This window comes from Solanum stenotomum, chromosome 5, assembly GCF_019186545.1.
Source record: "Solanum stenotomum isolate F172 chromosome 5, ASM1918654v1, whole genome shotgun sequence".
Classification (NCBI taxonomy): Eukaryota; Viridiplantae; Streptophyta; class Magnoliopsida; order Solanales; family Solanaceae; genus Solanum; species Solanum stenotomum.
Window position 1 is genome coordinate 14,637,851 of NC_064286.1, and position 14,595 is coordinate 14,652,445.

The 14,595-nt window shown below is 37.7% G+C and overlaps 1 protein-coding gene across 1 annotated transcript; it reads left to right on the forward strand.

The window, feature by feature from the left end:
* The first annotated feature begins 6,785 nt into the window (after positions 1–6,785).
* Positions 6,786–7,783, forward strand: LOC125863705 (uncharacterized). Its single transcript, XM_049543733.1, has 3 exons — positions 6,786–7,021; positions 7,103–7,240; positions 7,525–7,783. The coding sequence occupies exons 1-3, from the start codon at positions 6,786–6,788 to the stop codon at positions 7,781–7,783; spliced, it is 633 nt and encodes a 210-aa protein (XP_049399690.1).
* Positions 7,784–14,595: the final 6,812 nt, after the last annotated feature.

The following is a 14,595-nucleotide window of genomic DNA, read 5'->3' on the forward strand; positions in this document are numbered from 1 at the left end:
CAGCTAAAACCAGTCTAGGCAGGAATTGCACCAACTTCGGTGAATTTGTTCTCGGAATCACCAAGAAAAATGACTAAAATCCCAAGATTTTGCCAGATTTCCTCATTTCTCCATGAACCAATGAGCTCCAACAACTAAAGGCTTGTCGGGGTAAACCAAAACCCAACTGCTGCGCACCTATCTCTCTCACGATGGGATACTACCAGATCTGATCAGAAATTGACAAACTTTGGCATTGCTCCATATTCCGTGAACCACAACGTAAGCCACTGCAACTCTTACTGCTGCTGCAACTCTTACTACCGCGAACCTGGATCATTAGCAAATCCAAGTTCTTTACTTAATTGATTTAACTTTCATTTAAGTGTTGATTAATACATAAATCTATTGTCATTTTTGAATTTGTGTTTCTAAGCTTGTTATGTTTTTCTTTTTAAGATAGATTTAATTTTGTTTCATGCACTGAGTTATTCTCTTATTGATTTCATACTCTCTTTTGTATTCGTATCTCTATTGTGTTTAGCAATTTTGCTACATTTTATTTTACTCACTTATGACTTTCCAATGAGTTATATTATGAGTGTCTTTGGTACGAAGGAAAATGTTTTCCAATTTCTCATGTTTGGTTGGATAAAATGTTTTAGAAAATATTTCCAAATCAACTCATTTTCCTCAAATTTAAGGAAAATGACTTTCCTTCAAAAATTAAGAAAAACATTTTCCAAAAATCTTCTCCAACTTCAAATTACAATTATTTTTTTAAAAAAAAACCAACATCTTTTTATTGAAATAAATAAATAAATTTAAAGCTTTTTGAAAAAAAAAAATATTTTCAACTTCAATCTTTAATTTATTTAGCCCACCCTCACCNCCCCCCCCCCCCCCCCCCCCCCCCCCCCCCCCCCCCCCCCCCCCCCGAAAAAAATTTAAGTTTGTTTTTAAAAAAATATTTCCAATTTCTAATTTTATTTTAAAAAAATTTAAATTTTTTTTTATATATCACTTGGTTGTCATTAATATTTTGTTTGTGTTGTTATTATTTGTTTTTTTTTTTAACATATTGTTTTATCTTATCTTTGTTAATTTATGAGAATAATTTTGCGTTTAGAAATATTTTCTATTAAAATTGGCCAATGAAAAAATCCCTCAGTTAGTTTTTGAAGACCTCCAAATTTAAAAGACGGAGAATTAAGTTGAAGTTCATATATATTGTACGTTTTAATTGGCCGATCAAGAAATTTTAATCGATTTTCAAGGCTTCCCATATTCATAAGACGAGTTTTACTTTTAAGTTAATATTCATATTTATTTATTTGATTCATATTCATCCATTAATAACACTTTTAATAAGTGTCTTTATAGGTACCCAACGTTGCTTTCCAAAGAAGGTAATCGAATGAAGTTCGAATATTATTTTTGGATTCATTATTGTGGATATCATTGGAATTAGACAAAATTAGGTTGTTTCTTATATTATGATTTACTTTATTCTTTTTTTATATTTCATGTTTATTATATACTCATACAATATTTTTATCTCCTCCTTAATTTGAAAAAAATGAATTTAGTCGGTATCAACAATTGTGGATTTTGAAAGGTGCTTAATACCTTTCCTATGGAATCACTTGAACCCTTACCTAGAGTCTATTGGTTTTTGTAGATATATTTTTAAACGGAAAAGGGTCAAATAAACAATTATACTATTGGAAATAGTTTAAAGATACCCTTCGTTATACTTTGGGTCCAAATATACCCTTCCCGTTATATTTTAAGTCCAAATACACCCTTTTATTATACTTTGACACAAATATATCCTTAAACATTAAAATCAAGACTCTGTTAATTGTGAACTCCAGATTTGGCTTAACAACCTTCGCTACTAGAATTTTACCACTAAACCCAATTTACTTTCTACAATCTTTCTGTTTAGGAAATAATAACAATATTTGGGTAAACTCGACAGTGAAATCATTTCTGTAAAGAAATTCACTGTCGAGTTTACCCAAATGTTGTTATTATTTCCTAAACAGAAAGATTGTAGAAAGTAAATTGGGTTTAGTGGTAAAATTCTAGTAACTAACGTTGTTAAGCCAAATCTGGAGTTAACAATTAACAGAGTCTTGATTTTAATGTTTTATTTATAATTGAATAAAACTAGGAGTGTGTTCCCCATAATGTTGCATCTAATGTTCTTCCGTAATTAAGTTTCAGGCAATTTGTCTCTACAAAATACAGGCGAGTCAAATATATCTAACACATCTCAGTCTAATTAGATAATTTTCACTCAAGTCCTCTCGGTCCTAGAGTTTTAACAATTTTTACTCTCGCTGATAATAGTGTTAAAGCTCTTTCTTCTTGGACTTGAACTTTGAGTAATGCCCCGGAAACTAGTAGACTAAACTAGAACCCAAAGATAGGGTTTTAGAGTTTGATGTTGAGGATTAGAGTCGTAGATGAGGCTTTCCGTACTTAGAATGAGGAGTTTAGTGGTTAAACGTCAAGACACCTGTTATACATCGTAGTATAGAAGACCACCTAGGGTTTGGTTGAGGGTAGCAAAGACAAGTGCCAAGCCAAGGCGGTAAGGCCTAAGACTACTTGCTCCAAGTGTGTGATAAGTCATTATGGTAAGTGCCTTGCCTGCATGGATGGTTGCTATGGGTGTGGGAAGAGTGGGCACAAAATGAGAGATTGTCCCGTTCTTAAGGCCAAAGAAAGAGACGAAAAGAAAGTTAACTCTAGTGGTGTTGATAAGAAGCCCCAAAAGGAGAATAGGTTCTATAACCTCCAAGCTAGGGATGATCAAGAGTGATCTTCATGTGGCTTTCGGTATGTAATATCTTTTTAATTGATTGTTTATGCTTTGTTAGAAATCCGTAGAGGCTTGCACCCACGGGGGAGATAGTGTGCCTAGCTAGTAAGGTTATTGTGTTTCTCTGTTTCTATGATTTCCTTATATGCATGTTCATGAAAAGCTTAGTTCTTCGTAGAAATGACTTATGTGCATTGTTTTACCTCATGTTGTAGTGCTTTGAGCATGAGTTGCCTAATTAACTTCATGAGATGAGTTGTGAGCATGCTTTAGTTTGGGGTTGAAAGATTCCTCCTAGAATAAATACTTTTTGAGAGTAAATTCCATTTAGGCTCCACGAGCGTGTGTTGAGCATGTTATAGTTAGGAGGTGCTAATTCCTCCTTGAAAATGAGTAAAATAAAGAATTTCATGCATAATGGATTTGTAGATGTAGTTCCTACTCCCTTATGTTGCATTGAGTTATTTTAGCTCGGAGTTGAAGTTTTGGTCTTTGGTTGTGTGCATTTATATGTATTGCATGAAAGATGGGTTGCAGGTCTAGAGTTGTTTCCTATAAGAAGTGTTTAGTGATGTCATTCGAGGACGAATGTTCCCAAGGGGGAGATATTGTAATGCCCCGAAAACTAGTAGACTAAACTAGATCTTTAAACTAGGGTTTTAGGGTTTGATGTTGAGGATTAGAGTCGTAGATGAGGTTTCCCGTACTTAGAGCGAGGGGTTTAGTGGTTAAACATCAAGGTACGTGTTATACCTCATAGTATAGATGACCACCTAGGGTTTGGTTGAGGGTAGCAAGGGCACGTGCCAAGCCAATGAGGCAAGGCCTAAGCTGCCCAACCTTGGCCAAGCACTGCCCATGGTTTACGACCACCTTCACGACCATTGGTCATGACCATGGTCCATGAAGAGGCCCGTGATTCCCCCTTAGAATTGTGGGAGGCAAGGCCTTGAAGCCTAGCTACTGCCCCAAGACCATGACCATCAGCACGACTCGTGCTCTTGATCATGGATAGTGGGAGGTCTCGTGGTCATGACTTAGCCTCATGGGAGGCATGGAAAGTTGGGGAGTCTACTGGTCAAGGGACCACGGGCACCACCACGGGCCGTCAAACTAGTTGTAGTCTCTGGACGGGGCTGCCTAGTCGAGGGTCAAAATAGTAAATTCATATTTAGTTAGTATTAAATGGGTAACATTTTATATGGGTTTTATAGACATATATATAGTATTTTAAGTCATTAACCACCCTAACTAAGTCATTTAGAATTAAAACCCCAAATCACTCCCCTCTCAAATAATTCTCTCTCTAGAAAACCTCTATTGAAGAAGAGGCTAGAGTTTGAAGCTAAGGTCAAGAACAAAGGATCCATTGTTGAAGTCTTGTGTTAGCGATTTGATTAAAGGTATGTTTATATTATTCATCTATGAGTTTTTCCACCCATAGAGTCCCTAGAAATCCCCTAAATTTGTGAAGAAGAACCCCAATCTAAGCTAGGGTTTCTTCCGAAGTGTGGGTATAGTTGGGTATGATTCCAATAGGTTGGATAATACTTGTTTATGGTTAATTTAATGTTGATTCATGATATTATAATGAATATATATGAATTTCGTTCTTACCCTAGTCTAAATTGATGAATGTGAATATGATGGGTCTTGAATTGTAAGGCTTGTGATTTATCTTGGATGGTGAATTATGACTAAGAATCACTTAACAATGAAGAATGTGATTTAATGTCTTGTGACCTAGATATGAATGATGATAGAATGAAGTAGGGCTTTGAGAGTAAGGCTTGTAATCATGAATGTCTAATCACTAGAGTTTTAAGATAGAGTTAATGTGATGAATAGAAGTCTAATAGGTAGAATTATGGAGAAAGTCCTATACTCACCTAACCTACCTTATGAATTCTTGAAAATATAAAGTGATGAGATCACTTGAACATGGATTAGTTGTCAAGGACATCTCTTCCATGAGACATGAGTATTAAGGAAGACTTAATGGTGTAAATCATGGGGGGCATTCCTCAAGTGGATATTGACAATGAGAGTAAGGTTCACACAAGGTAGGGTCCGGGCTCCAAGTTGAAAGGAAAGCAACACGTAGTTAATGTGAGAACTATCCAAGTAAAGTGGGAACTCTTACATTGTAGAGTGTGGGTTTTCCAAAAGTTATGTCTCATGAGATGGAAGCCTTCTTATAGTTGAGTTAAGGGTTCTAGTAGAAATCTCATTATCCTATGAACTAAGACATGCTTGAAGAAGTATTTCATAGTGTTCAAAAGCATAATTGAACTAAGACTTACCTAATAAAGTAACTCATAGAGTTCAAAAGTAATAATGAATTTAGACATGATTAAAGTAGTAGCTCATAGGGTTCAACCTAATACAGGACTAAGATGTGCTTAAGAGAGTATCTCGTAGTGTTCTAGAGTTAAAGAGAGGAACTAGGTTCCAAACCAAGAAGCAAGAGTATGAAAACCTAAAGGTTATACTTAGTATGATTGGTAGTATGGGATGCCACTCATGCCTTGCACAAGTATGACTTAGGGTTAACCAAAAAAGTGTTTCTTATAAGTTGTATGTTGAGATAGGGTTGTGCGATAGTTGCCTTCCTTGTTAGTATTGACTACAGGTGAGAGTTTCCCTTGATCATGAAAGTTAAGCTAAGTAACAAGATCCTAAGGTGATTAGTAGGATGTCCAATAGTAGTGCTTAGTGTGGGTAGTAGTATGGGATGCTACTCATGCATTGCGCAAAGTATAACTTGAAGCTACTTATGAAATCCTAAGAATTGTCCATGACATGAAAACCTAAGTCTTTACTATGAATGTGGAATATGCCCAAGAATGACCAAAAAGTGGTACTTTGCTTGGATGGTTTTATGGGATGCTATTCTTGCCTTGTACAAGTATACTTTGAGGTGGTTTGTGAAGTAGTTGTCTTGCCATAAGAATGACCAAAGGTTGGAGTATGTAAATATGAATGTCTAAGTAGAGACTATGCTATGAACATGATGTATCTCCTATGCTCATTATTATGTATTTTTTTGACTTGTGACTATATGATGCTTATGTTGGAGATTATGCTATGATTATGTTATTATCTCTTATGCTTATGTCTTATGTTGACTAACCATTTTGAGATGCTATTATGATGTGGTGCTAGCTTTAATACTTGGTACATTTTGTATTAATGCATACTTTGCCTACATTCTAATCAAATGTAGAGTATCAGAGATTAAGTTCCTTTGGAGGCTAGGTTTCTAAGAAGTAAGAAAACTTGAAGTTTGGTGAGTCCTCATATCTTTGAGGACAAACCTGTTATTTCCTTATGTCGTTTCTTTATGTTTTAGACTTTATATGGGCTGCGTCCCAAGAGTTTTATTCAAGAGTTTTTAGTAGATGGTTTAAGACAAAAGTGTAGTAAAGACTTTCTCTTGCTTTATGAAAATGTTTTCGATCGTATGGATTAAGTTTTTAAATTTTTGTAATTTTCTATTGTCTTATGTTATGGTATGCTAAGGGATTGTATGAGACCTCTTCGGGGTCAAGTACGCCATGTTACGTCTAGGGTGTACCCTTGGGTTGTGACAAACTTGGTAATCAGAGCACAAGGTAGGTTCTAGGATTTTCTCAAACCACGTCTAGTAGAATCTTGTTCATAAATGTGAATCGAGCCACATTTATGAATAGGAAGCTATTGGATGATTAGGAAATCTCATTTTTTCATTCTCTAAGTCGTTCTATAGAGTTTAGATCTAGTAGGTCCTTCTTCTAATGTGTGCCCTTTGATTTTTCAGGGTATGGCTAATACAAGGGCTAATGCTAGGAGGGATGATGAAGGCCATGGAGAGCAATAGGTTCCTCTCCAAGTTCCACCCCAATCTCCTCCTCAAGCTCCAAATGACCCTCCAGTGGAGAATGTCACTCTTGCGGAGTTTAGGGCTTCTATGTAACTGTTGGCTCAAGACTTAATGGAGCAAGCCAATAGAGATGTTGTGGCTCCGGCAAACCCTATAAGGGGGATGGATACTTCTAGAGTAAGAGAGGTTTTAAAGATGAACCCTCCGGAGTTCTATGGCTCCAAGGTGGAAGAGGATCCAAATGGGTTTATAGAAGAGGTGTACAAGGTACTTGCCATTATAGGAGTGACTTCGAGAGATAGAGCAGAGCTAGCCGCTTACCAATTGAAGGATGTTGCTCGAATAAGGTATGAGCAATGGAAAGATGTTAGACCGGTAGAAGCAGGCCCAATAGAATGAGAAGCATTTAATTCGGCTTTTTTTGATAGGTTCTTTCCTCGGGAGTTGAGGGAGGCTAAGATGGAAGAGTTCATAAATCTTAAGCAAGGTAACATGAATGTTAATGAGTATGCCTTGAAATTCACTCTTTTGTCTAAGTATGCTCCATCATTGGCAGCAAATCCAAGGTACTCGATGAATAGGTTCATGACGGGGGTGTCCGACATAGTAGAACAAGAATGTTGTGCGGTAATGCTCCACAATGATTTGGACATCTCACATCTCATAGTATTTTTCCAACAAATAAAAGAGTCAAAGCTTAAGAAAAAGAATAGGTAAATGAAGAGAGCTACGTCCAATGAGGGAGAATTTTCTCCAATTAGGGAGAATTTTCTAATGCTAAGTCTGATGGTCAAGGTAGGCCTAGGTCTAAACAAAAGTATTCTGGTAAAGATTCTTCCAACACCCCTAGGTTTGACCAAGATAAAGGTAGTGGGTCTCCATTGCCTAAGACTACTTGCTCCAAGTGTGGGAGAAGTCATTATGGTAAGTGCCTAGCTGGCATGGATGGTAGCTATAGGTGTGTGAAGAGTGGGCACAAAATGAGAGATTGTCTGGTTCTAAAGACAAAAGGAAGAGAGGGAAAGAAAGTTGACTCTAGTGGTGTTGATGAGGAGCCCCAAGAAAAGAATAGGTTCTATAACCTCCAAGCTAGGGATGATCAAGACTGATCTTCATGTGGCTTCCGGTATGTAATAGCTTCTTAATTGATTGTTTATGCTTTGTTAAAAATCTGTAGAGGCTTGCTCCCAAGGGGGAGATAGTATGCCTAGCGAGTAAGGTTATTGTGTGTTTATGTGTTTCCATGATTTAATTTTATGCATGTTCATGAAAAGCTTAGGTATTGGTAGAAATGATTTATGTGCATTGTTTTACCTCATATTGTAGTGCTTTGAGCATGAGTTGCCTAATTGACTTCATGAGATGAGTTGTGAGCATGCTTTAGTTTGGGGTTGAAAGATTCCTCCTAGAATAAATGTTTTTTCAAAGTAAATTGCATTTAGGCTCCATGAGCGTGTGTTGAGCATGTTATCGTTAGGATATGGTAATTCCTCCTGGAAAATGAGTTAAATAAAAAATTTCATGCATAATGGATTGGTAGATGTAGTTCCTACTCCATTGTGTTGCATTGAGTTCTTTTAGCTTGGAGTTGAAGTTTTTCTCTTTGGTTGTGTGCATTTATATGTATTGCATGCATTATGGGCTACTAGTCTAGAGTCGTTTCCTATAAGAAATGTTTAGTGATGTCATTTGAGAATGAATGTTCCAAGGAGGAGATATTGTAATTCACCGAAAACTATTAGACTAAACTAGATCCTTAAGCTAGGGTTCTAAGGTTTGATGTTGAGGATTAGAGTTGTAGATGAGGCTTCCCATTCTTAGAATGAGTGGTTTAGTGGTTAAACATCAAGGCACGTGTTATACCTCATTGTATAGAAGACCACCTAGGGTTTGGTTGAGGGTAGTAAGGGCAAGTGCCAAGCCTAGGGGGAAAGGACTAATCCAAAGGCCAAGCCTACCCAACCTTGGCCAAGCACTGCCCAAGGTTCACGACAACCTTCATGACCACGGTCCGTGAAGGGACCCGTGAAACCCCCTTAAAATTGTGGGAGGCAATGCCTTGAGGCCTAGCTACTTCCTTAAGACCACGACCATCACAACGACTCATGGTCTTGACCACGGATCGTGGAAGGTCTCGTGGTCATGACTTTGCCTCATGGGAGGCATGGCATGTTGGGGAGGCTACTGGCCAAGGGACCACAGGTTGTGGTGCCCTTGACGGGCCGTCATATTGGTCGTAGTCCCTGGACGAGGCTGCCGAGTTGAGGGTCAAAATAGGAAATTCATATTTAGTTAGTATTATATGGGGGTCATTTTATATGGGTTTTATACACCTATATATAGTATTTTAAGTCATTTACCACCCTAACTAAGTCATTTAGAATCAAAACCCCAAATTACTCCCCTCTCAAATATTTCTCTCTCTAGAAAACCTCTATTGAAGAAGAAGCTAGAGTTTGAAGCTAAGGTCAAGAACAAAGGCTACATTGTTGAAGGATTGTGTTTGGGATTTGATTAAAGTTATGTTTAGCTTATTCATCTATGGGTTATTGCACCCATAGAGTCCCTTAGAAATCCCCCAAATTTGTGAAGAAGAACCTTAGTCTAAGCTAGGGTTTCTTCCAAAGTGTGGCAATATTTGGGTATGATTTCAATAGGCTGGATACTACTTGTTTATGGTTAATTTAATTTTGATTGGTGATATTATGATGAATTTATATGAATTTTGTGGTTACCTAGTCTAAATTGATGAATTTGAATATGATGGGCGTCGACTTGTGAGGCTTCAGATTTAACTTGTAGGATGAATTATGACTAAGAATCACCTAATAATGAAGAATGTGATTGAATGTCTTGTGACCTAGATATGAATGATGATAGAATGAAGTAGGATTTTGAGAGTAAGGCTTGTAATCATGAATGCCGAATCACTAGAGTTTCGAGATAGGGTTAATGTGATGAATAGGAGTCTTATAGGTAGAATTATGGTAAAAGGCCTATAATCACCTAACCTACCTTATGAATGCTTGAAAGTATAAAGTGATGAGATCACTTGAACATGGATTGGTTGTCAAGGAAATCTCTTCCATGAGACATGAATGTTAATCAAGGTTTAATGGTATAAATCTTGGGGTGCATGCTTGCCCTCAAGTGGATATTTACAATGAGAATGGAGGGTCACACAAGGTAGGGTTCGAGCTCCAAGTTGAAAGGAGAACCACACCTTGTTGATGTGAGGACTATCCAAGTAAAGAGGGAATTCCTACATAGTAGAGTGTGAGTTTTCCCAAAGTTAGGTCTCATGAGATGGAAGCCTTCACATAGTTGAGTGAAGGGTTCTAGTAGCAATCTCCATATCCTATGAACTAAGATATGCTTGAAGAAGCATCTCATAGTGTTCAAAAGCATAATTGAACTAAGACCTACCTAATAAAGTAACTCATAGAGTGCAAAAGTAATAATAAATTTAGACATGCTTAAAGTAGTATCTCATAGGGTTCAACCTAATAAAGGACTAAGATGTGCTTAAGAGAGTACCTCATAGGGTTCTAGAGTTCAAGAGAGGAACTAGGTTCCAAACCAAGAAGCAAGATTATAAGAAGATAAAGGTTATACTTAGTATGATTGGTAGTATGGGATGCCACTCATGCCTTGCACAAGTATGACTTAGGGTTAACCAAGAATGTGTTTCTGATAAGTTGTATGTTGAGATGGGGTTGTGCCATAGTTGCCTTCCTTGTTAGTATTGACGAGAGGTTAAAGTTTCCCTTGGTCATGAAAGTTAAGCTAAGTAACAAGATCCTAAGGTGATTAGTATGATGGCCAATAGTTGTGCTTACTGTGGGTAGTAGTATGGGATGCTACTCATGCATTGCACAACGTATAACTTGAAGCTACTTATGAAAGCCTAAGACATGTCCATGACATGAAAACCTAAGTTTGACTATGAATGTGGACTATGCTCAAGAATGACCAAAAAGTGGTACTTAGCTTGGATGGTATTATGTGATGCTATTCTTCCCTTGTACAAGTATGCTTTGAGGTGAAGTAGTTCTCTTGCAATTTAAATGACCAAAGGTTGAAGTATGTAAATATGAATGTCTAAGTAGAGACTTTGCCTACATTCTAATCAAATGTAGGGTTTTAGAGATTGAGTTCCTTTGAAGGCTAGGTTTCTAGGGAGCTAGAAGACTTGAAGATTTGGTGAGTCCTCAAAGCTTCGAGGACAAACTTGTTATTTCCTTATGTCGTTTCTTTATGTTTTAGACTTTATATGGGCTGAGTCCCAAGAGTTTTATTCAAGAGTTTTTAGTAGATGGTTTGAGACAAAAGTGTAGTAAAGACTCCCGCTTGCTTTATGAAAATGTTTTCGATTGTATGGATTAACTTTTTAAATTTCCGTACTTTTCTATTAGCTTATGTTATGGTATGCTAAGGGCTTGTATGAGATCCCTTTGGGGTTAAGTACGCCATGTTACGTCTAGGGTGTACCCCTGGGTCATGACACTTTGACTCCATTTCATTAGGTTAATTAAGCTTTTTCCCAACAATCATTTTTCTCTCGAACAAATGATACATACAGGCTACACTCTAATGTGTTCACTCATTAGAATACATGAATAACAAAAGCTAAATTATAATTTGCAAATACAAATCGCCTTCCATTTGTCTAACCGAATGACACTTAGATTTACGTCATAGATCCCACAATCCCAGTTGTGGTATTTAGTCACTCATGATTTCACGTAAACATACAAAATTATATAATGAAAACATGATAATAAAGTACTTAGTAAAATATGCAAAATCGATAAGCATTTGATAATTCAAAACTGGAAATCCAACTTCGAAACTTGATTCAATGTTAACTGTCAAAAACTAAAACTAACAATATCTGAAACTTAGACCCTCATTCAAGATAAGATGAGATAAAAACTAAAAACTCCCTAATTAATTCAAATAAAGTGTCTAAAAAGAGTCCTACTCGAAGTAGGACAGATCTGTCGTGCATCTTCACGGGTGCCACCACGGTCCGTCAAAAGTCGTTCGTGGTCTTTCCTTGCAGCTCTCTAAACTTGGGTTCTCAATGCCTTTCCACTGAAAAGTCACCATGGGCAACACCACAACCCTTGAAAATGACCACGGTCCGTATAGGTGCCTGTTGTCTTCACTTACACTTCTCCAAACATGGGTCTTCAATGCCTCTACACTGGAAAGTCACCATAGGAAAAATTACAACTCGTGACAATGACCATGGTCTGTATAAGTGCCTGTGGTCTTCACTTAGTCAACTCTCATCTTAACTCTTTGACGCCTGATCACTGCTCCAACTCCACGAGCCTATTCACAATCAGTAGTGAAGAACATGGCCCGTGAGGTCATCTGTGGTCTTTACTTGTTACAATTCTTCTGCATTTTCTTATTTTCTTTCTTCCTTCACATCCACCTACTTTACCTGTACAAACATTACCAAATACATCATATCCACATAAATACACTCGATTCTAGTATTAATCCTTAGTTTTCAAGAGTCAAATGTGCCAAGATCTCACGGCACATCAACACCCTCAACTTAGAACCATTACTTGTCATCAAGTGATGAGAAAAACAATACATTCAGCCCTTAGACATTCAAACAATTATGAAACTATGCAGCAACCATCTTAATCACAAATTGTATCCAAAACCATCAGTCTAACATGCAATGATCAATCTAAGACATCCCATTACTCATAGTCGACCATGCTTACGCCCGTGTACGGTCAGCTAACACAATCTACTATCAAATGCAATCACTGTGTCCTCACACCAAAAAAGTCCTTCAGTCATGATAATTGGGACTAAGTTCTACGCTCACACTCTCAAAGAACTTCTAACACTACAACAAAAGACCATAGGCTTGCCCTTGCTTTCTACGCTCTATCTTTCAAACACCTGGAATAGGATCACTATAGGACTTTATCGGCTTGTAACATAGGCTCAGGCTAGGGAATGGATATTTGGGTTTGTGAGTGACTAGTCCATTGGTTTTCCAAAGTTTCATTTTCACACAACTCTTTCTGAGCGATTCACTCTTTTACTTCATTTTAGTACATCCCAGCAACCATTATTTTCTTTTTCTTTTCTTTTTTTTGTTTTTGTTCTTTCAGCTAACTGGTTGAACCTTCTTTTTCACTTCTTATTTCAGCTCGGGTTGCAATCACCCTCAACTTAGGCTTTTGGCCTAAATTGTGACATCATTTCGTTGGAGACCCAAGGATATGATATTTAATGGGTAAGAACAAAATTGATTTTCACGCTCAAATCGGGTTCAAGTGATAAAATTTTTATTTGGTTGTTTTATTTTTGGCTTTTTAATGGATTAGAAAAAATGGCCTACTAATCCTTTCCTATTCAGTTATTCTGAGATTTAAGCAAGACTACTTGGGTAAGTTCAAGTTTCTGCTCCTAGCTTTAAACTTCAAGCAAACCTAACGCACACATGACACAAGATTACATTTTCCAGTTTATTAGTTCACCAATTTATTCATCAGACCAGCAATGTTCAACTTGTAAGTACCTAACATGTCATCTAAAGATCCTAACAATCAAATTTAAGATTAAGGTCCTCATTTCACACAAAAATAGTTGTTGTCCAACCCAACAAACAAACATTTATCTTTTTATCAAAATCCAAAAATAACAATCATAATTTATTAGGAAAAAAAACACAGAGTCAACTTCCATTCATTCTAGCAGCTAAAAATAGCAGGTTGCTCACCACCCCATCCCCAAAAAGAGAAGACTTTGCCCTCAAAGTCACTGACGAAAAACAAAATAGGGTTGTGCGGAGGGGTCATAGCTATGGCGCACTAAGCGTCAATAGCCGGATCAGCGTCGGCACCCTTATCAACGGGTGCACTCTAAGAAACCAGCTTTGGGTTAGGCTAGCTACCACTAACTGCGACATGTGCTCTGATGTCAGAAGCACCAACTAACACTGCATCTCATTGTTGTAGCGGAAGTGCTTCTTCTTCTTTTGCTTGCTTCTTTGATGCCTTGCAGACTTTCTTTTGTTGCTTTCTTTCCTCTTTGGACAGGTCAGCCGACAGCTCCTCATCAGACTCTCTATCTTTTTTCTTTCAATTACTGGATTTGCTTTTAAGGAGTTCCCCCAAAGGTCGTCAAGGGATTGAGTGGTAGATGCGTGACTGAGCACTTGCATCAAGTACTCTGGCATGACCGGAGTCGGAACCTGTACAGGCTTTACAACCAATTTAGCATCTCGGCAAATTGTGTCTTGAACTCTTCAGTACTGACTGACCCTACAACTTGCAACCGATCCTAGACAAGGATCTCCAAACCATTTATCCTGTCTTTTAAGACAGCCATCTCCTTCCGCATCTCATCTTTAACCCTCTTTTCTGCAACTAACACATCTGGCTCTATTAGCTGGAGCATCCAGTGTACAATTTGCTCGACTAAAGTCCTGGTTTGGCTCTGATCTGCAACAAATTTCTCAAGGAATAGAGTAGGAATAGTGACAAAAGTACCTGGAGCCTGTGAGGCTGAAGTTGGCGGTGGTAGTCCCTCTGTAGATGGTTGTGATGACTCCCCCTGCTCTGGCCCTTTATCTGCATGTGGAATGTCAATTTGTATGTGAGGAACAACAACCAAATAACTCACAGCTCCAGATTTCGCACCAAAAAGATAGTTAGCAACTTCTTTGATTTTGGATGTCTGGGTGAGTCTGAATGCCTCACCCCATCTGTCCACTAGCTTATTTGTGGGAATGTTTGCTTGTCGACATAATTTTCCTATCAAATAGGGAAATGGAAGTTTGGCTCTCTCATTTAGTTCCTTGTCTCTCATTTCGATCACTATGATCCACCCCACATTTACTGGGTGACCAGCCATGAGGCAAGCTACCAAAGAAACCATT